General features: G+C 39.0%; 1 protein-coding gene and 1 long non-coding RNA gene across 2 annotated transcripts; one reads left to right on the top strand and one right to left on the bottom strand.

Moving 5' to 3' along the window:
* Positions 1-13,289: 13,289 nt before the first annotated feature.
* Positions 13,290-13,955, top strand: LOC118480505. The gene is made up of 2 exons (XR_004863005.1): positions 13,290-13,328; positions 13,713-13,955. It is a non-coding gene; the product is annotated as an uncharacterized LOC118480505 (long non-coding RNA).
* A 1,163-nt stretch (positions 13,956-15,118) lies between these two features.
* LOC110924352 (receptor-like protein EIX2) lies at positions 15,119-18,256 on the bottom strand. Its single transcript, XM_022168369.1, has one exon. It carries the CDS (start codon positions 18,254-18,256, stop codon positions 15,119-15,121), a length of 3,138 nt encoding a protein of 1,045 aa, XP_022024061.1.
* Between the last annotated feature and the right edge of the window lie 2,834 nt (positions 18,257-21,090).

Genomic DNA, 21,090 nt, shown 5'->3' with positions numbered 1-21,090 from the left:
ACAGTGGGTGTGTGTGACCGGTGAACAGCCGTCACCTCCTGGTAACTGCCATCGTTCAATCGAGAGGGAGGGAGAAGAAAGGGGGTGCATGGTTTTGTTTGTGAAGATGGTGATTTCTATAAGTTCTATGTGTTTTCTTTTTGTTTGAGTGTGCATATCGAGAGAGAGAGAGAGCAGTGAAAGGAACCAGGCATTAGTTTACTTTGTGTGTGTTTGTGTGGTTGTTGTCTGCTCAAGAATCAAGGGGTAGACCCCTTTTATAGTTGTTTATGAAATCTTCTGTAAATCTTGTAGGGATTTTATTAATCTTGGGAAGATTTTATGGAGATTTTGGAAGATTTTATAGAGATTTTCTATAGATTTTGCAAGATTTTGTATAGATTTATAAATCTTGATAAGATCCTAATATATTATGTGCAGGTTTAGGTTTGTGGGTTTTGGGCTTGGGCTCAGGGCCCACAAGCCCATCTCATGTGTAAGTGGCCCAAGACACGTTTTTAAAACCGAGATCACCGTAGCCTAGTAAAATAGTATTTCAGAGTTAAAAACGTCTAAAAATAATGTCAGTATACGTCGTAGTCGCGTTCGTGCGTTGATAACAGTAATAATCGCGAAAAATTACATCGTCTCCGTCTTTAATCCGTATTTGTCGGCGTTGTCAGTATTTCGTACGGTTTCGTTCGTTGCCATTTAATAATCCGCAGATTTCCGCAGACCGTCATACGCGTACTGTAGAACCGCATAGGCGTTCCTAAGCTTACTGAGGGGCTAATTAAGTTAATTTGCGTCGTAAACACTATTTATTATCGCGTAATCACCTGTTAATCACATAATTTACAATTAATGATATTTTCGAAATTAAGAAAATTTGAGTTGCCTTTACCATTTAGTTTATACTTTAGGGAAAATTAAAAATCAATCAAAGTTAACCAAGAAATTTCTAATTTAGACATTGAGTACGTTTAGCCGGCACTTTTCACCAAAATCAAGGGCTTAGCCGGCTTTTTTTAGCAAAATCTTGGGCTTAGCTGGCTTTTTTTTACCAAAAATCTTACTCGTCTAAGTTGACGGAGCTTGTGTGAGGACTTTTAATCGGAAGAAATGAGGGGTGATTGTTTTGGTGAAAGGTAATTCCCACGTCTCTTTTCGAAATAATTTTGACTTATCTTAATGATTATCCCTTCACCTATTTTAAGGCTTTAATGTTTATAGTTAGAAGTGTTTTGGGCGTTTAGCCCTATCTTTTACGTAAATGGATAAATTGTCTAGCCCATATAATTGATCCATTTATCTGACCTTGGTTCTAGTCCAAATATTCGCGTGCCTTATTTGGACTTTGGAGGACAATAAAAGGCCCACCCTTTTGTTTGCAATGTTAATGGGTCGGATACCCAAATCAGTTTCATCATTGTGGAATTCCCTTTCACTATTATATATTATATAATATATAATACTCTAATAATTTATATTTATAACATTGTTAGGCATGAACGCTTGTACTCTTTGTTATACATGTTGTACCAGTTAATTTGCTTTTGTCTTTTTTATAGGTTAATTTAGGCGGTGGCTTCATCTCCTATAACCAGCCTCTCTGTTCTTTTTTTTTCTCTCTCTATTTCTTCTTACCACAACCAGCCACAACCAGAAACCACCATCGCATGGCTTCAACTGACCAACTTCTGATGAAGCAACGACCGTACAACCCATTACCACCTCCGCTATTCACACCGTCACCGGTAGTCTCTGGAAGAGTCGAGGTGAATCGGATCACTAAGCTTTTTTAGATATTTTGTCCTTTGTTTATTTGGAGATTTGTGCTTGAATTGAGACTTGATCCTTTGGAGATTTGGAGGGGTATATAAAGAGACTAAATCAGTTGGAGGAAATGCTGGTTATAATTTATGTATTATAATAGAGGGTAAATCATTGTATTATTGATTCCCCTCTTGTCTTGAGAAGGGCCCCTAATCTCTACAAATAAATGAATAAAATCGAAGCATGTGAAGAAGATGAGCTACGGGCCGATGACGACTAGCGGTACAACGGCGGAATCAAGTGACGATGGTGGTTTCGATGTTGAATTGGATGTAGGTCCCTTTTTCGCGGAGGATTACGAACCTAAACCTTGTTATACAAACCTACTAGCGAGTGCGGAATCCAAGCTAGCAAGCAAACCGAGTTAGTAGCAAGTAGAGAAACAAACACACAAGTTCACCGATTAACACAACTTGTATTAATGCAATGAGGGTTCGGTTACAAGCTCAATGTTTACAGAAATGTTCTATAAACTCTCTAAGGTGTGTGTGTGAGTTCTGGACAGAATGCTCTCAAATCTCTCTATCTCTCGGATGTGCAAATGGCAGAACTAACTCACACATACACTGCATGGGTATATATACCCAAACACAGCAGGTCTGCTCGAAGGATTCGATAGATGGTCCGAAGGATCATCTATCGATCACAACATGTTCGAAAGATGAGCATTGACCTCGAAGGATGATCCTTCGAGGTCTAATATTCGAAGCATATCTTTCGATGAGATCGAAGGATCCACATCATCCTTCGATCTCTTATCCTTCGAGACAGAACATCTTTCAACTGTTGACTAAGTCAAACCAGGAGGACGGTTGACTTTGTCAACTTACAGGACTGACAAGGACATTGTTTACATACAGACCGAATACAGACAAAGTACAGACACAAGTGCACCAACAAACTCCCCCTTGGCTGTAGCTTTGTCTTTATCTTCTATGGTTGTAGACTCGTCTTGAACTTCGACGGTCTTTGGTCTTCGAGTTATCAAAACTCCGATGTCCTTTCAAGTCTTCCAAGTCGGAGGATCTTCAAAGTCTTCACGTCTTGAAAGCAGAGAGTGTATCAACAAACTACCCGTATCATGTAGGAAGTGTGTTGACAAACTCCCCCTTAACATAAGCTCCCCCTTGAGTTATGCTCGTGAAAAGACTTTATCTTTATGAAGTGAGATCCTTGTGGTGTTGATGATGGCCAGCGGCAACTCGATCATCTTCATCTTTTGAGCGCCTTCTCGTCGTGTCTTCATTCCAAAGCTTGTCATCGACCGTGTTCTCCTAGCCTTTAGAATCTGCACATGCAAGAAATCTAAACGCGTAATGAGAACAACTGCTTGGAATATAGTATAAACAAATGACACACGAATGACCATGTCACAATCAAACACCGTCCGACAGTTTGAAAGTTTAATAAATTCGTCAATTTAAATCTTTAACTTTCAAAACATGCAAATTTCGACCGTTTATGAAGATTTAGTCAGTTCGGTTTCCAGTCAGGTTTCAGGTAACGAAGACTCGAGCTCCAACATCGTACGATCGAAAATAAAGCAGAAATAAAATCTTTTTGGCTTTTATAAAGTTTATATTAAAACACGCCTAAAATCTTTTTGGTATTTTTGAAAGTAAAAGACAACAATTTAAAATCCTTTGAGTGTTATCAAACGACATCACCGCTAATGTCGTGCTGATATGCACCAAACGACGAAACTGTTTAAAAGAAATAATAAAAGTTAAGCAATAAATAAATAAATATATACAAACATTCTTTTTGCGAGTTTCGAGGGTAAGAGAATCATATCAGTGTACGGTCATGCCAAAACACTCTTGTTGTTCAGTTAGTTAACATTAAGATAAGCATCCTATAACAATTATCGGTATTGTTGTCCACTTAAGCTCAACTTATCAGATGTAATCATGGCGAGGGGATACGTTAAGGTATGATTTATACTTACCGACCGGTGTTCATCCACATCACGACACATTCCCGTATCAAGGTATGCACGAGAGTTCATCTTACCGGTGAGTATACCGATTATCATCTGTTTGAACGTATAAGCTGTGAGATACTCACTTATTTTGATTTGAAAACAAGCCCTATGTGATATAATCACTTATTGATGAGGAACTTGATTTTCGTATGCATGAGGGCACAGGTGCAAGTCCGTGAACAGGTCAGTACTTCCGTACAGCAGAGAGACGAACTTGACACCCGGAAAAATGTGATATTTTTATCACTTATTTGTTTTGGACATGCGATTGTTTATCACTTATTGAGGTCGAATGCAGTATGTAATATGTACACGTATGTATAGTATCATGGAAGATCTAGACTTGCGTCCCCGTTATTTTTCGGTAAAAGATACAACCATGATACCCAGATGATAAGCAGCATAAAGACCGAATATCTCAGAACCTCGGCAATCTATCAAACGAAATTTCGGTACTAAGACCATATGCCAATGAATGGTTCCCACCTGATCTTCAGTCGATTAAGATTTATATCACCCTGCACACTTTAAAATGATTGTGAGCCTACCGATACATCTTATATAGGGCTGCTTATCGTTTTTCATTTAAGGTTTAAAGAGGTTTGGATAGACCACTGATGTACTATCACTTTCTCTTTTGCTCGCCAGGAAACTCATTTTTGTTTTTCTATTGTTTTTGAGTTTTTGAAATTTTTCGATGTTTTTGTATTTTCCGATTTTTGGATTTACTCCCCCTAAAATCAACAAACTAAGATAAATTTAAAAACACACAAAGATATTTACAAAAATGATTTTCCGATGTTGGTTTTACTCTTGCTTGACCTTAATGCCGTTTACCAATAATAAGAAGTCAAATCTTGATTTGTCAAATGCTTTGGTAAATAAGTCGGCACGCTGGTCATCGGTGTGGACCTTAACAACATCGATTAGCCTTTTCTCAAAGCAATCACGTATGAAGTGATATTTGATTTCGATGTGTTTGGTCTTTGAATGCTGCACAGGATTTCTAATGATATCTAAAGCAGCAGAATTATCAACGTAAATAGGAGTAGTTAGGAATTCAAAACCGTAGTCCCGCATTTGTTGTTGGATCCAAAGAACTTGGGAGCAACAACTTGAGGCAGCAATGTATTCAGCTTCGCATGTTGATGTAGCTACACACGTCTGCTTCTTGCACTGCCATGTGACTAGGCGATTTCCTAAAAACTGACATCCAGCCGTTGTGGATTTGCCGTCGATTTTGCATCCGCCAAAATCAGAATCACTGAAAGCTACCAATTCAAAGTTATTATCCCTAGGGTACCACAGACCGGTGTCAGGGTACGCCTTCAAATAACGAAAAATCCTTTTAACAGCAGCAAGATGTGAGGCCTTCGGATTAACTTGATATCTGGCAAGCAGGCACGTCGGGTACATTATGTCTGGCCTTGATGCTGTGAGGTACATGAGAGATCCGATCATGGCGCGATAGATAGAAGGGCTAACAGCTTCTCCCTTCAAGTCTGGAGTAATTCCGTGATTAGTTGGCAATGGGGTACCAATGGGCGTTGCATCAGACATCTGGAACCGGCTCAAGATGTCACCAACATATTTAGTCTGATGGATGAATATCCCAGACTCCGTTTGTTGTACTTGTAGGCCCAAGAAGAAGGTCATTTCCCCCATAGCACTCATCTCGAATTTATCCTGCATGATGCGCTCGAATTCCCTACACAAGACATCATTAGTAGAACCAAAAATAATGTCATCAACGTATACCTGTACCAGAAGAAGATCTCCATCTTGTTCCTTGATGAAAAGAGTACAGTCGATAAGACCTCTACGAAAACCGTTCTCCAGCAGATAGTGTGATAAGGTTGCATACCAAGCTCGTGGTGCTTGATGAAGACCATAAAGAGCTTTGTTGAGCAACCAAACCCGATCGGGATGGATAGGATCTTCAAAACCTGGAGGCTGTTCGACGTACACCTCTTCTTCAACCACACCATGTAAAAATGCACTTTTCACGTCCATCTGATAAACCTTGAATCCTTTGAAAGACGCATAGGCTAGAAAGATTCGAATTGCTTCGAGACGTGCAACAGGTGCATAGACTTCGTTGTAGTCGATCCCTTCAATCTGACGAAAACCTTGAACGACTAAACGAGCTTTGTTTCGGATAACAACTCCGCGGTCATCCTTTTTGCATTTGAAAACCCAACGGGTACCAATCTTCTTGTATCCAGCAGGTTTCTCTACTAGTTTCCAGACACCCAGCTTCTGGAATTGTTGCAGTTCTTCCTGCATTGCTTCAACCCAAGCATTATCTTTCAAGGCTTCTTTCCACGTTCTTGGTTCTTCTTGTGAGACATAACACGCGAAGGACCAGTCGTTTTGTTGCCCGGATTCTCGAATAGCTGCATACAAGCCTGCATTGTTGTTGTTTCGCAACATGTTTCTTGTTTGTACGCCACTTTGCACATTTCCAATGATGTTTTGTTGAGGATGGGTATTATGAATCCTTGTTTCTGGATTATCTGGAACTGGAACATTTATACCCAGGTTGTTAAGATTAAGATCAACAACCAATTCAAGACCCGGAATTGACGAAGAGGATGATGCAGTAGTCTCAGCTGTTCTATGTGTATCCACTGGAGGAGTGCCCTCTGAAGTACCATGAACTGCTGTTGTAGGAGCTTCTTGATCTGCATCTAGAAATTCATCATCCTCTGAAGATTCGTTCAATTCGTTTGCATCATGAAAATCCTCATTGTTGAGAGTATTGTTGTTCACCGAGGAAGATGGTTCTTGATTCACAAGAATTGGACGAACCACCGGTGAAACTGTTGCATTGTCACTCTCGAAAAACATCCTAGCCGCAGCATTTTCTTCAACGGCTTCAACATTGATCGAATTGAAGAAGTCATCGTACTCAAACATCCAAGGTTGACCCGGATTTTTGACTGGCAAGGTGTGCCTTTGTACTCTGACCTCAGACCATTCCTCGACCCTTTTAGTCTCTAGATTCCAGACTCGTAAGTTAGGGGTGGCATACCCAAGAAAATATCCATCAATAGCTCTTGCCCCAAACTTTCCATTAGGATCGATGATTGTGCATGGAGCTCCAAACGGTTCTAGATAAGACAAATCTGGTTTCCGTTTTTGAAGAAGCTCAAAGCAGGTCTTGTTGTGTCTTTTGACTGTAAGGACTCTGTTCAATGTGTAACATGCAGAGGCCACAGCTTCAGTCCAGAATGGAATGGGTAACTGTGACTCTACCAACATTGTCCTAGCAGTCTCGATCAATGTGCGGTTCTTACGTTCAGCGACACCATTCTGTTGAGGAGTATAAGCTGCACTAAACTCATGAAGAATACCCTTTGAAGTGCAGAACTCCGCCATGGAATGATTCTTAAATTCAGTACCATTGTCGCTACGTATCCGCCTAACCTTCAACTTATACAAATTCTCAATCTGAATGATCAAGTTTTTGATGATGCCAAAGGTTTCACTCTTGTGTGCCATGAAGGCAACCCAAGAAAATCTTGAATAATCATCCGTAACCACGAGACAGTATTGATCACCCCGAATACTCTTGTGCTTGACAGGACCGAACAAATCCATGTGCAAACGTTCAAGAGGAACTGCCACTGTGTTGATCTTCTTTGTAGGGTGCTTCTTCTTCGTTTGTTTTCCTTTCTGGCACGAAACACAGACGTCTTGAAGATGAAAATTTTTGAGGGGAACACCATTCACCAATTCATTTGATACCAAATGATTCATTTTTCGTAAGTGAATGTGACCCATTCGTCTGTGCCAAGAGATAGTGTCTTTTTCTGTGGCTTTAGAAACGAAACAAGTTGCTTGTGCAGACGTAGTAATAGCCTGGCTCATGTCAAGGACGTACAAATCATTTATCCTTGGAGCCGACAAGAGAATCCATTCTTTTGGAATTTTGAAGCCGGGTTTCAGCACGTAACATCCATTAGCATCAAAGTGTACTGAAAATTTCTTGTCACAAATTTGAGAAACACTAAGAAGATTGTGATCAAGTTGTTGCACAAAATTGATCTTGTCAAAGCTGACAATCCCGTTAGATATCATTCCTTCACCCGTAATGTATCCACCTTTATCTCCAGCAAAAGCAACATAACCTCCTCTAATAGATTTAACGTCGTAGAGAAGCTTCATGTCGCCTGTCATGTGCCTGGATGCCCCACTATCAACAATCCAATGACTACTGATAGTTCCTCCTGAAGCACCCTGCACATGAACTCAAATGAATTAGTTGGAGATGGGGACCCAAGCCATTGTGGTCTTTGGTCTTCCATTTTCATCAATGACAATCACTTCTTGTCTTTGATGGTTGGTGAATTGTGATGGTCCCCCTGATTCAACAACCGTTTTTGGTTTCCAAGTCTGTTTGGTTTCACCAGTGTTTTTCTTTAAAATTTTAACTTCTTGATGATTTGAAGTTTTAGAATTTTCTGGTTTTACAACAACAGATTGTTTTTGAACCACATCGGTTTTAATCGCTTTTTCAATCTTTTTGACCTGTTGGCGTTTCTGTTTCTTTTCCCTTTCTTTTACAAGGCGGGGATCTTGTTTTGTGGAAACAGTTGGCTTACGGTCAGTTTTGCCACGGGGATCATCAACTTTTCCTTTCTGCTTATGAAGATATGGGCAGTTTCTAATAATGTGCCCAATGGTTCCACACTCAAAACATGATCTTCGTTCTACAAACCCCGAAGAATCATGTGATCGTCTAGCCGATGATGTTGAACTTTGTGAACCCGAGGTACTAGGTTTTGAACTACTTGGTTCATTTCTTTTCTCGACAAAAGCTTTCTTGACAAAATCTAAGTTAGATTGATTTTCAAACTTTTCAATTTTGTCTGTTCCCGTCGATTTCACAAAGTTAACATTTTTCTTCTTCTTTTGATTCGGCTTCTTGTTAGCTTGAGCCGGTGTTTTACCTTTGGGTTTGGTGTGATTTTGCTGTGTTGGCACTGTTGGTAATTTCTTGTTACCAAATTGTTTTCGGATTTCAGCCTTTGGAATAGGAGGACACTGTGTAACTGTAACCTTAGGTCCTGCCATTCCCAAGAACTTACTCGTCGAATTCTCAAAGACTTTGCAGATTAAGGATTGATTAACATTCTTAATGGGAAAATCTTTGTCTGAGTAAATTTTATCATCACCAACTAGAGTGTACAGCAAATTCACACTCTCCGGCTCTTCTGCAGATGAGGACTCAGTGGCAACAGTCTTAGCGGGTTGAACAGGGGGATCACATAGAATGTGATTCTCAAGAGGTATGTCCTCATTTTTGGCTACCGCATCAGACTTTGCTGGGACAGTATCGTCAGATTCATCATCAGACGAATCAGCATCCTCAATCACAACTGGAGGATCTTGATTCTGTTCAGCACTCACAAATGTATCTGCTGACACATCTGAATCTGAGGATACTTCCTTTTGGTATCCGAGTCCTGCAGCAAATTCCTTAACATCTAGAGGCACAGAAGGTTCAAAGAATACCCTGTCCTCTTCATCAGGCATGGCGTCATAATTATGTCTCACTGGTGGTGGACACTTCTTGTAGCCTATGCATGTGACATCTCTCTTTTCCTTCTGAACATCAATGATGTGATCTAACACATAGCTAGAGCTCAAATAACTGTCTAGCTTGAGTTGGATCGCATCACTTTCGGTTTTCACACAGGCCATCTCTTTTTGCATTGTTTCAAGACGAGAGATATACAAATTAATGTCCGTCTGTTTTCTTGAAACCATTTTTGTCAATTCAGTTTTATCTTTCTTTAATGTTTCAATCATTGACTTAAATTCTTTTTCATGGTTTTCATGAAACATGTTGGCTTCTGTGCATTTTGAGAGATCCACAGTCAATTTCTGATTGTGGAGAAAGGTCACATCATATTTTTCTTGCAAAGCGTCATGCTTACTTTGCAAGTCACTCAAATTCTCATTCACAGTAGTATGTTTGTCTTGCAAGTCAAACAAACTAGCTTGTAAAGCATCATGTTTGCCTTGCAACTCAGACATACTTTTCTCCATTTTAGCACATCTAGCATGCAACCTAGCACATTCATCACAATTAACAGCAGTGGGTTCATCGACACATACCTGACTTGATGAACTGTCGACATTAGCCATAAAGGCTGAATGGAGAGAAGACGAAGTATAAGCAGCTTGATCCACCAAAATAGATCTTCTTTGAGTTTCTGCTGCAGCTTCCTCCAAGAGTTCATCAATATCTGCATCGATTGCTGCATTCGATGTCTCACCCACATAATCATCACCAGAATTGGATGATTCTTCATCAGCACTCCTGCTATAACCAGAAGAGTCTTCATCTTCAGACTATTCACCACCACTGGCAGAAGATTCTCTACCACTGGTGTGAACCAACCCTTTCACAATTTGAGCAAAACATGCTGTTTCATCAGGAGCATCAGCACCCAACTGGATTGACCAGTCACAACCTTCATCCACCTGAACTGCAAGTGCTCGGTTGGTTTGGTTATTTGCAGGCACCAATGACCGCTCAGTGTTTCTGTTCTGATTCTGCTGGTTGCCTCGGTTTCTGAAGGGATTTTGATTCCCGTGCTGTGCTGGCTTTGTACATTCCCTTTTAAAGTGGCCTCGTTCACCACAGTTGAAGCACTTAACAGCCTGCTTATCGAACCCATACTTGGTGTCTCGCTTACTTTCCAAGCTGGTTCTGCCAGTACTTTCCATCCAATCCTTTGCTCTTCTCACAGCACTTGCAAAGGCCCACTTGATATCCATCAAGTCCATCTCTTCCTTATCAATCTGCCTGTAATCTTCTTGTGTCAGATTAATGTTTCCAATCTGACCTTCGATCAACCCAAAGTACGCGCTTACCACAGTGTTAAGTAGCTCCATGTGTTCCTTAGCTACTTCTACACTGACTTTAGAGAAGCTTGAAGTGTCAAGCTGTACTGTATTTTGCTTTGATTGTTGACCTGCAGCAGATGATGTTCCTCCATAACACGCATATTGTGGTTGTTGAGCAGGAGGAGGAGGAGGTGGTTGTATTGGATTTCCATACAGATCTGTGGTTGGAGGCGGCTTTACAGGAACTTGCACTGGATTGCCATACATATCCGTGCTTGTGACAAACGCCGTTTGAAGTGGAGCATGTGAACCGGCTTTTGCAGATGAAGTAGTGGAGGTGCCATAATACATCTCTGGATTCTGTGGCACTGCAACTCTCTTTGCCTTCAACGTTTCTTCCTGATCCTTGTTCTCCAGAAGCTGCACGAAATCGTTGATATTTGTAGTTTTCAAAGTTCCGTTGTACTTCAAGATTTCCAGGAAGTTATTCCATTGAGGAGGCAATGCATCGGCAAACTTCTTTACCACCTCTGTTGGAGTCGTTGTGACTTCAAAGTTGGTCAGCTCAGTAAGTAGGTGATAGAAACGGCTTGTCATATCTCCCAAGGACTCCTTATCCATACATGTGAAGCCATCGAATTCTTTCTTCAGTAGATCTCGTCGTAGTTGACGTGTGGCTTCATTACCTACTCCTCTTGTCTTCAATGCATCCCACAGCTTCTTCGTAGTCTTGAAACTGACGAACTGATGGTAAATATCCTTGCTCAGTGCTTGAGTGAGAATAGCGTATGCTTTCTTTTCTAAGTCATACGTCTTCTTTTGATCATCAGGAAGATCAGCAAATGTAGCTGTCGAAGAAGCAGCAACCTCGATAGATTGATCGAATTCCGTAGTGAACCGTAACCACAACTCTGTATTTTGACCAAGAATGTATGTATGGAAACGATCAACCCATCCCGGATATTCATTAAGATGCATCAACTTTGGAGGCCTGTTCAAACTGCCGGTTTCACTTTCACTTAGTAGAAGACTTTGAATACTCGGAGTTTGATTTGAAACAAACGCCCATTGACCAGCTGGAGTGGCATTTGTTTGTGAGGATGTAGATACCGGAGATTCGGCCCATGATGGAGATTGACTGGTATTCATGTATTTTCCACTGTCTGGAGCCGGACTTCCCCACCAACTCGGATTCATGATAGATGAGCAAAATAAATGCTAAGTAAGAATGATCCGAAAGATACACAGCCGAAGGATCCTGGTCGAAGGATCTGAAATCACAGAAACTTGTTAACAACAAACTGACCACAATCGAAAGATTAACTATTGTTCGAAGGATCAACAGTACTCGAAAGATTACTGTTGAGTCTCGAACAATGATTTCGAAAGATTCAAGAGCTCGAAGGATTCTCCTTTGAAAGATCCTTATCTTTCGAGCTAAATCCCTATCTTTCGGACACTTGTCTTTCGATTAGATTCCTTTCTCGAAGGATATGATTCAGACTTCGAAGGATGGGTCGAAGGATGGGTCGAAGGATAACAATCTTTCGAGCCTTCCTTGATCGACAGATGTCGAAGGATAGTCTTTCGATGTCGAAAGATATCTTTCGAGAGGTTCTGACACAAACTGATCTGATGTGAAAGGTTGGTGGAAAGGTGACAGGTTGGTAAGTCAACTTTCGGCAAAAGGGTATGGCAGGCTGACAACTATCTTACCAACCAAGATTTGAAATAAACTATGCCAAAAATGGATAACTTATCCACACAGTCCGGTCACCGGAAATACACCGGAAATTGGCCGGAAAACACAAAGTTTCTTAAAAACCAATTTCCAAGTTACCCAACCCAACTTTAAACACTCCCGGTTAGTTTAGACACGTTTTTACTCAAAGAAAATGCAAGAAAACAAGTAAAAACAGGTGCAAAACCAAGTGTTTCAACACACCAAAACTTGTAAAAACCCGGTTTTAAACAAGGTAAAGAACGAGGCTCTGATACCACTTGTAGGTCCCTTTTTCGCGGAGGATTACGAACCTAAACCTTGTTATACAAACCTACTAGCGAGTGCGGAATCCAAGCTAGCAAGCAAACCGAGTTAGTAGCAAGTAGAGAAACAAACACACAAGTTCACCGATTAACACAACTTGTATTAATGCAATGAGGGTTCGGTTACAAGCTCAATGTTTACAGAAATGTTCTATAAACTCTCTAAGGTGTGTGTGTGAGTTCTGGACAGAATGCTCTCAAATCTCTCTATCTCTCGGATGTGCAAATGGCAGAACTAACTCACACATACACTGCATGGGTATATATACCCAAACACAGCAGGTCTGCTCGAAGGATTCGATAGATGGTCCGAAGGATCATCTATCGATCACAACATGTTCGAAAGATGAGCATTGACCTCGAAGGATGATCCTTCGAGGTCTAATATTCGAAGCATATCTTTTGATGAGATCGAAGGATCCACATCATCCTTCGATCTCTTATCCTTCGAGACAGAACATCTTTCAACTGTTGACTAAGTCAAACCAGGAGGACGGTTGACTTTGTCAACTTACAGGACTGACAAGGACATTGTTTACATACAGACCGAATACAGACAAAGTACAGACACAAGTGCACCAACATTGGATCTGCATAATGTTTTTTTCTAGCCGGCGTCAAGGTTTTAATCTCTTCTGTTGTTTCTTTTGGTAGCTTATTGAATGTTGATCGACAGTTTTTCGTCCTAATTTTTATTGTAGAATTGAAATTTATTTTGTTATAGCGTGATGGTACCGAACTGTACGGGGTATATTCGGTACTGGTACCCGCTTTCCCCTTTTTCGGTACCGGTACCGGTATTTACGGGTAAACATCGGTAAATACCGGTACCGAACCGGTATATTCCGTACCGGTACCCATTTTCCCGTTTTTCGGTACGAAACGGGTACCATGCTCATCTCTACTGTGAGTTACTGGTATTGGGACTAATTTTCTTGCTTCAAGTGGGATAATATAAGTGTTTTACTCACCTATTTGTCTGGCCTTTTTGTGTTTGGTCACTCAGATGGCGGTGAAAGAGAGGGTAGAGCCGATGGTGACATAGACGAGTAGAGAACTGATGATCAGCAGCTGCAGTAACAAACAGTCGCCGCCGAACGCTGATTCATCTCCATTGTCGTTGTATGTGGCCACTGATTAGAACCTAATTGCGATGGACACCCGCATCTTATTAATCAAAGTAAAATCTTTTAATGTACTTGCATTTAAAAGGTGGCCTTTGGGTTAGTAGATAATGTGTCTTAAGCAACTTCCGTTCTCTTTATACAAAGGTTTACACAGACCCGAATGTCCTACCGACACTTATGCTCTTGATAAGAACACCAGAAATTTGTTGTGTCATAAGTTGTTTTAAATTTTAGTTTTACAATATAATGAATTTTTATTACTGGAATTGTGGCAATTTTTTTGAATATTCACATTGTTGTCAAACCTAGATGGGGGCATGTTCTCCTTTAGCTATATTCATGAAACAAGTATATTCACAAATCCAATGTTTATGTTGTGTTCAAGCGTAGCTATATTCATGAAACAATTATACTCACAAGTTCAATGTTTATGTTGTGTTCAAGCCAAGTGGTTCAGAATTGTTTCTCTATGGGACTTTTTTTATTATGCTTATGAAATATAGGTGGTATTTATAAGAATAATTCTAGATCCTAAGTAGCATTTTTTATTGCATCCAAACTAGGGGGTTACATTTAGCTGCTAAACTAAAATGAGCAGAAAAACTTATTAAAAAGCTTGATTGACAACTAAACCTTGCCGCGTACGTTCGTATATATCGCGTCGTAATTTGTAAGCCCCAGCAGCATCGCGGCGGATGCCTCATCTAGTTGAGCGCTAATTTTCATTTGAAAGAGCCTGAAGTGAGATCAAGACGATGAATTCACAACTCTCTAAGGTGTCTGTTCATGAATTACAGGAAAATATTGAGGTGTCTGTTCCAGTTTTGGGTATTTCTGCATTCATACAACTTCTATCCTGATTGTGTCCTTTGATTTTCATGAATTATATAGAGTTATAAAGTTACCAACAACTTATACGGTTTATCTAAAAAAAACTTTATTGTGTTTCAATTGATTTTTTATGGTAGGGTAGGGGTATTCAACGAATAGAATTTTTAATTACGAATTAATTGAACCGGATTATTAGAATTTTGAAATTTTGAAGCTGCATTCGAATTCACATCCAATTCAAAATTCGGTTCAACTTTTCAAACAGATTCAAGCGTAGCAACCATAGAATAATCATCAAGATTCAAGAATATGTCTACATAGTTTATAGTTAAAAACGTTCAAACATGGAAGTTTATTAAGAAAGCACATTATATAATCTGAAGGTAAAACAATCATATTACAAGTTTACAACATTATTCATCACTTATGAAACATGATACCATAGTACTTATGATTAACAACCCAACATATACCTCAATTTATACAACGAAATCCAAATTGTTCCAACATTCAGGGGAATGACAATGGACCAAAACCCAACGAAAAATCCAAGCAAGATGCTAATAATCAATCCAAAATCCACTCCATGTGACGTATCATCTTCTTGTTGATCTTTATGATGCTCTATTTCTCCACAAATCTGGGTCAGTGGAACTCCACAGAGTTTGTTGCCGAAGAAGCTGGTTTCATTGAAGCCCTGTAGCTGTGTGCTTGATGGGATTCTTCCAGTCAAGTTGTTGAAAGACACATTGAAGCTACTCAAGAAACTCAAGCCTGACAAGCTCATTGGAAGCTCCCCAGACAGATGGTTTAAAGATACATCGAATGATTCAAGAAACTTCATGTCTCCAATATTCTTTGGTATAACTCCAGTCAACTGATTATTTGATATGTTCAACGATTGTAATGCCTGAAGAGCCATTAGCTCAACTGGAATGCTCCCTGAAAATTTGTTACTTGAAAGGTCCAAAACCATCACCAAATAAAGAATAGTGCTATATGTGTACTCTTGCCCCTTCATCACCAATGAAGCACTATTTTTGATTTCAATACCCTCGAAGCCAGAGCCAAAGCCAAAGGGAAAGCCAGAGATCATCGAATCTGGATTAATTTCGGTAGTTTCTTTCTTAGACAGGACAGTAAAGTTGTTGAAGCATCTTGGAATATTTCCTGATAGATTATTATGAGCGAAGTCCAAGATCTGAATAGCTGTAAGATAACAGAGCTCATGAGATATGGTTCCATCAAAACTGTTTGATCGGAGGTTTAGAATTCTCAAATCTAAAAGTTCTGTCCCAATCCATGTTGGAATGCTCCCAACAAGTTCATTTGAAGCAAACTCAAGGATTTGTAATTCTTTCAACCACATTAGAGAAGCAGGTAGTCTTCCAGACAACTTGTTTTTGCACATATTCAATGACACGAGATAAGATAAATACCCCATTGTTGTCGGAATTACACCAGACAGATTGTTGTTCTCCAAGTTCAAGAATCTCAAACTCTGCCACTTTTCCCAACAATCAGGAATGGCACCAGACAAATGATTATTTGCTAGATTAAGAGCATCTGTCACATTCCCACCCCAAGAACACAATAAATGAAATAGTGATCCTGTAAAGGAATTATTTGATAGATCGAGGAGCTTTAACATTGAACTGTTGAAAAGTTTAGGCAATTTCCCGCTAAACAAATTAGAACTCAATTCAACTCCAACCAGTGTTGCCGGGATTTCAAACAACCTTCCTTGAATTTGATTTTGAGACATATCTAAATATTGTAGATTGGGGAATGACCTCCAAAACGATTCAGGCATGGTTGATGATATCTTTGTATTTCTCATATCCAAAAATGATAAATCTCTCTGCGTTAGCAGCCACAATGGAAATTGAGGCCCCAAATCCCAAGAACTTATGTACAAGCTTTCTAGTTGGAAAGAGGGAACCCAGTTTGCATAGTGTGGTCTAAGGGTTAAGTTGTTTCCACTTCCGTATAGGTTTTTCAATCCTATAAGTTTGGAAAAATGAGCATCTGTCACGACACCCGTCAATAAATTGTGAGAGAGATCTAAATACTTCAACTTAGAAAGTTGACCCAGGCTTTCAGGAAGGGTACCAGTCAAATGGTTATGTGAAAGAGTTAACGTCTCCAATGATGATAGCCCTCCGACAGAGTATGGAATTGGACCAGAGATAAGATTCCAATAAAGATACAGTGATCTCAAAAATGATAGCTTTCCTATTGACTCTGGAATTGGTCCAGAAATATCATTGTCTCCTAGGTCGAGGTGCACTAAGTTTACCAGTTGTTCAAGTTGATTGGGTAAAGAACAAGATAGCCGTGAGACCTCGAGATATAGTGATTCAAGGCTTGGTGATTTGCAATCCAAAAAACTTCTAAGAAGGCTTGTTAAACTAATATTTTGAAAATTGTTATAACCCATATCGATATGTCTCAAATTGCAAAGGTTACCCAGTGATTTAGGTATTGTGCTTGTGAGTTCATTATCATATAGGACAAGACTAAGAAGAGAGGTCAAGTTGTGAAGGGAATCAAGAGTTGCACTCTTAACACCACAGGAACCCATATCTAATGAAATCAGATTACCACCTATGCTAGACAGCTCCTTTAGTACTAATGAAGAACTCATGAACTCATTTTCAGAGATGTGAAGAAACTTCAGAGAAGTCAAGTTATGGAAGCTACTGGTGCTACTAGAAATAGGAGGACCACGGAAATGACACCCACTTAAATCTAATGAAACAAGACTAGTTATACTGAAAATCCATTGTGGCATGAAACTCTTATTGAAGTTGTTATAAGAAAGATCAAGTGAGGAAAGGAATGTGAGATTAAGACTAGCAACATTGGGATGTATGTCAGGCAGCCCACTACTACTTAAATGCAGTTGGGCCAATGAAGGGAGAGTGTTAATCACCTGAAACCAATCACTTGCTTCTGTGAGGTATACACCACTCATATCCAGGTGACGCAGTGAAGACATACTTGATAACCACTGCATATTAATGATGCTAGTAAATTCATATGCATCATAAAAACTGCCAAGACAAAGGACCTCCAATTCTGTCAGATTCCCCAATTGAGGAGGAATTGTTCGACCAAAACTAGAATGTGAGAGGTTAAGATATCTCAAGTTTCCAAGAGAACCCATAAACCTAGGAATTTGGATTCCCCTGAAATCATTGCAACTCAAGTCTAGATGCTCGAGTTGCTTCAGATACAAGATGGATCGACTTATATCCCCTCTCAACCTCTGCCTTATGGATTCATCGTACCTTTTGGTTGTGCTGTAATCGATACTGCATTTACCAGGTAGATGAATCTTTTGAACATGACCCGTAATGTTATCACAAAGGATCCCAGCCCACTTGCAACAATCGCTCGTTTCACCAACCCAAGAAGCAAGTCGATCTGCTTCGTCAACGAGGCCGCTCTTGAACTGGAGTAGAGCTTGTCTTTCATCATCATGGCATAATGTAGCATCATAGTTTTTAGCTGATAACGCCAGCACAAGAAGTAAGCAAAAGGTGAGGTAGAGGGAAGAGATATAAGAAAATTTAAAAACAGCACTCATGTTGATTGGTGATGAGAATAATAGTCACTCCTGTTTTTAGTCACGAAGAGATGGTGAGTTTAATTTAAACACATAGCTTAAAGATATGAGATTTATAATGCTTTTAGTCTTCTCAAGTGACACCTTACTAATACGTTTTGTGGATCAAAACGCTTTCCTTTTTAATACGTTACGAATGAAAATGAAAGAAGTTGTGGAAGTCCAAGTCAACTGTTGTTTTTTTCTTTTTTTTTTCTTTTATTTTGTTATACTTCCTATCATTGTCTTGGCAAGGACTGTCAGTTAAGTCTTTAGTTTCCTTTCTTGTAATCTAGCTTTTTACTAGTTTCAAATTCTTGCATATGTTTGGGACTTGGGTGTGGCGTGTGGGAATCGTTCTAGGTTGTTTTTGCAAGTGTGTTGTTTTATCCATGTTTAGTGCTTGTATCTTCTAGCGGGATGTGAGCTTTTCTTAAACCATGGCCGGCCCTGAGAATTCGTGTACCCTGTTCGAGCTCGAAAAAATGTGCCCTTATACCTTAACGAAATTGGGTATTGAGCTCACTAAAGGTCTAAACCTAATGCCAAAGGGGTTAATAACTAATCTAAACCATAAGAATAGTTTTGTAAGGAGGCCTATGTTTGCGTTTGTATGAGTGTACCCTATTAAAACAATATTTTACATATACATATCGGATTTTTTTCATAAAAAATGTGCCCCTCGAAATATTGGCCCTGACCGGTGGTCCTCCCCGCCCACCCTCAGGGCCGGCCATGTGTTAAACGTATATGATGTAGTTGGTTGTTTAAAAAAGAAATAATTTTCTTGTTTAACAAACCTCTATTTCAATTGAAAATGACTCTTAAGTCAAAGTAAACTCATAAAGTCTACGTATTCGAACTTACATGAGAAGTTAGAAAATCAGTTTATGTGGACATAAAATGAAATCGTTGCAAGAATAAATTAACCAGCCATGGTCGAGCTCAATTATCCTCCCAGTCATACAAAAAAAAAATGGCCATTGCATTATCCTATGGCTTATCCATAGTACCGGACCATATATACGTAATCAAACATATAATCAATAACATATTCTTGCACAAACATATCAATTAGATCATTTTTGTTTAGCTTAAAAAGTACAAAATTATTTAAGAGTGAAACATTAGAGTTCAGAACTCAAACTCCATGACAAGATGCAAGCCGGATATATGGTGGGCGTAAATGATACGATTCTGTAAACAAATGAAGCAGAGGCGAAGGTTAGTTGGTGCACGGGGGTGCACCCGCCCACTCCAATGTTTCAGTTAGAAGTGTATAGGTTCCAATTTTTAGTCCGGAAATTTTAAAAATTATATAGTATCGCCTCCCCCCAATTATTTTTCCTAAATATTTATACATTATATAAATTAAAATAAAGTTTGTTACCATTTTGTATATCCTAAATATTTATACAATATATAAATTAAAGTAAAGTTTGTTACCACTTTGTATATAAGTGATGGGTAGTTTTGTAAATATATTTGAACTCTTATTTGTTTAACCCTAGATTACCTACAACACAATAAACTTAATCGCAAGTTTTTATGTGTAAGAACAGGCCCTTTGAATGAATGAATTTTTTTAGTTTTATTTTGAACTATTATTATTTGACCTGACCCAAATCGATAGCCGACCCGATCCGAAACATAACGATGGGAAAAATTTTTTGGGTCCCATCACTTTACGCCCTCTCGAAACTTTTGGTCAAACTCTGCCACTGAAATGAAGGCCAGATGACTCCGTGACTAGTCAAACTTTCATCTCCACACATATTATTATGATGTCAAATATTTCGTTTAATACAGTTATTACATGCAAAATATCCCTCAATAAAAAAATAACCCAGCCACTGTGATATCAGTTGAGTTATGGCTGTTTGTTTACCTCTTAATGAGACTCTTAATGTTTCAGACCTCTAACTAGTTCAGCATTTAATGGTTCAGACTGTTTGTTTCGCAAGCAGATGTCTGAATGGTTAAGCATTATACTAAGTCTGATTGGTTAAGAACTGTAATCTGAATTGGTCAGACATTTACCTCTAAACGGTTATGCATTATACTGGCTCTTAATGGTGCAGAACTCTTACTGATTCAACACTTAATAGTTCAGACCTCTCTTATTGGTTCACCACTTAACCATTCAGAAGTTGACAAACAGCCGTTGTGCTATTTCAAGTTTCAACCATCAAAATATTATTTTTTAGCAGGAGATACTAACATACTAATTACTAACCTGGTTAGCGATAAGCCGATAACCTAATCATACGCCGATCAAAAAAAAAAAAAAAAAAACAAAAAACAAGCAGGTGATCTCTTTATAATTAAATGAAACAACCTAAATTACATGATAATCCTTTATGAGCATTCGAACACATAATTAAAAAAGATGAAAAAATATATATTTATTCATTTATACGGGGAGTACTAGCTCAAATAGCATACTTAATTATTATGCATAAACACACATTCATTGCAGATTAATAACAACAAAAAAACATAAAAGTTTACTGAAGGAATTGAATCACTTATCCGGGACTAAGGCGCTGAACAACAAGACACTATAATCTGTATTGCTAATTGGGTGTATTTCTAAATTAATTATATTACTTGCGTTGTGCGGCATGCTCTTTTGGTTTGGTATAATTTACTTTTTGGCGATGGTTTTAATTCTAGCATATGGTGTTTGGGAATCATATCTTTTAGATTGTTTGCCCAAGTGTGTTTTTTAATTCCACTTTAATGCTTTTGTATGATTTATCCTCTAGCGTGTTGTTAGCTTTTAACATGAACACAATGTTGTTTTAAAAAAAAAT

This window comes from Helianthus annuus, chromosome 7 (assembly GCF_002127325.2).
Source record: "Helianthus annuus cultivar XRQ/B chromosome 7, HanXRQr2.0-SUNRISE, whole genome shotgun sequence".
NCBI classification, from domain to species: domain Eukaryota; kingdom Viridiplantae; phylum Streptophyta; class Magnoliopsida; order Asterales; family Asteraceae; genus Helianthus; species Helianthus annuus.
The sequence above is the reverse complement of the archived record's forward strand: the minus strand, read 5'-3'. Positions and strand labels throughout refer to the sequence as shown.

What these genes read in the sequence shown, in the direction of transcription:
- LOC110924352 (XM_022168369.1), bottom strand. Translation starts at nt 18,256, where the DNA reads ATGAGTGCTGTTTTTAAATTTTCTTATATCTCTTCCCTCTACCTCACC.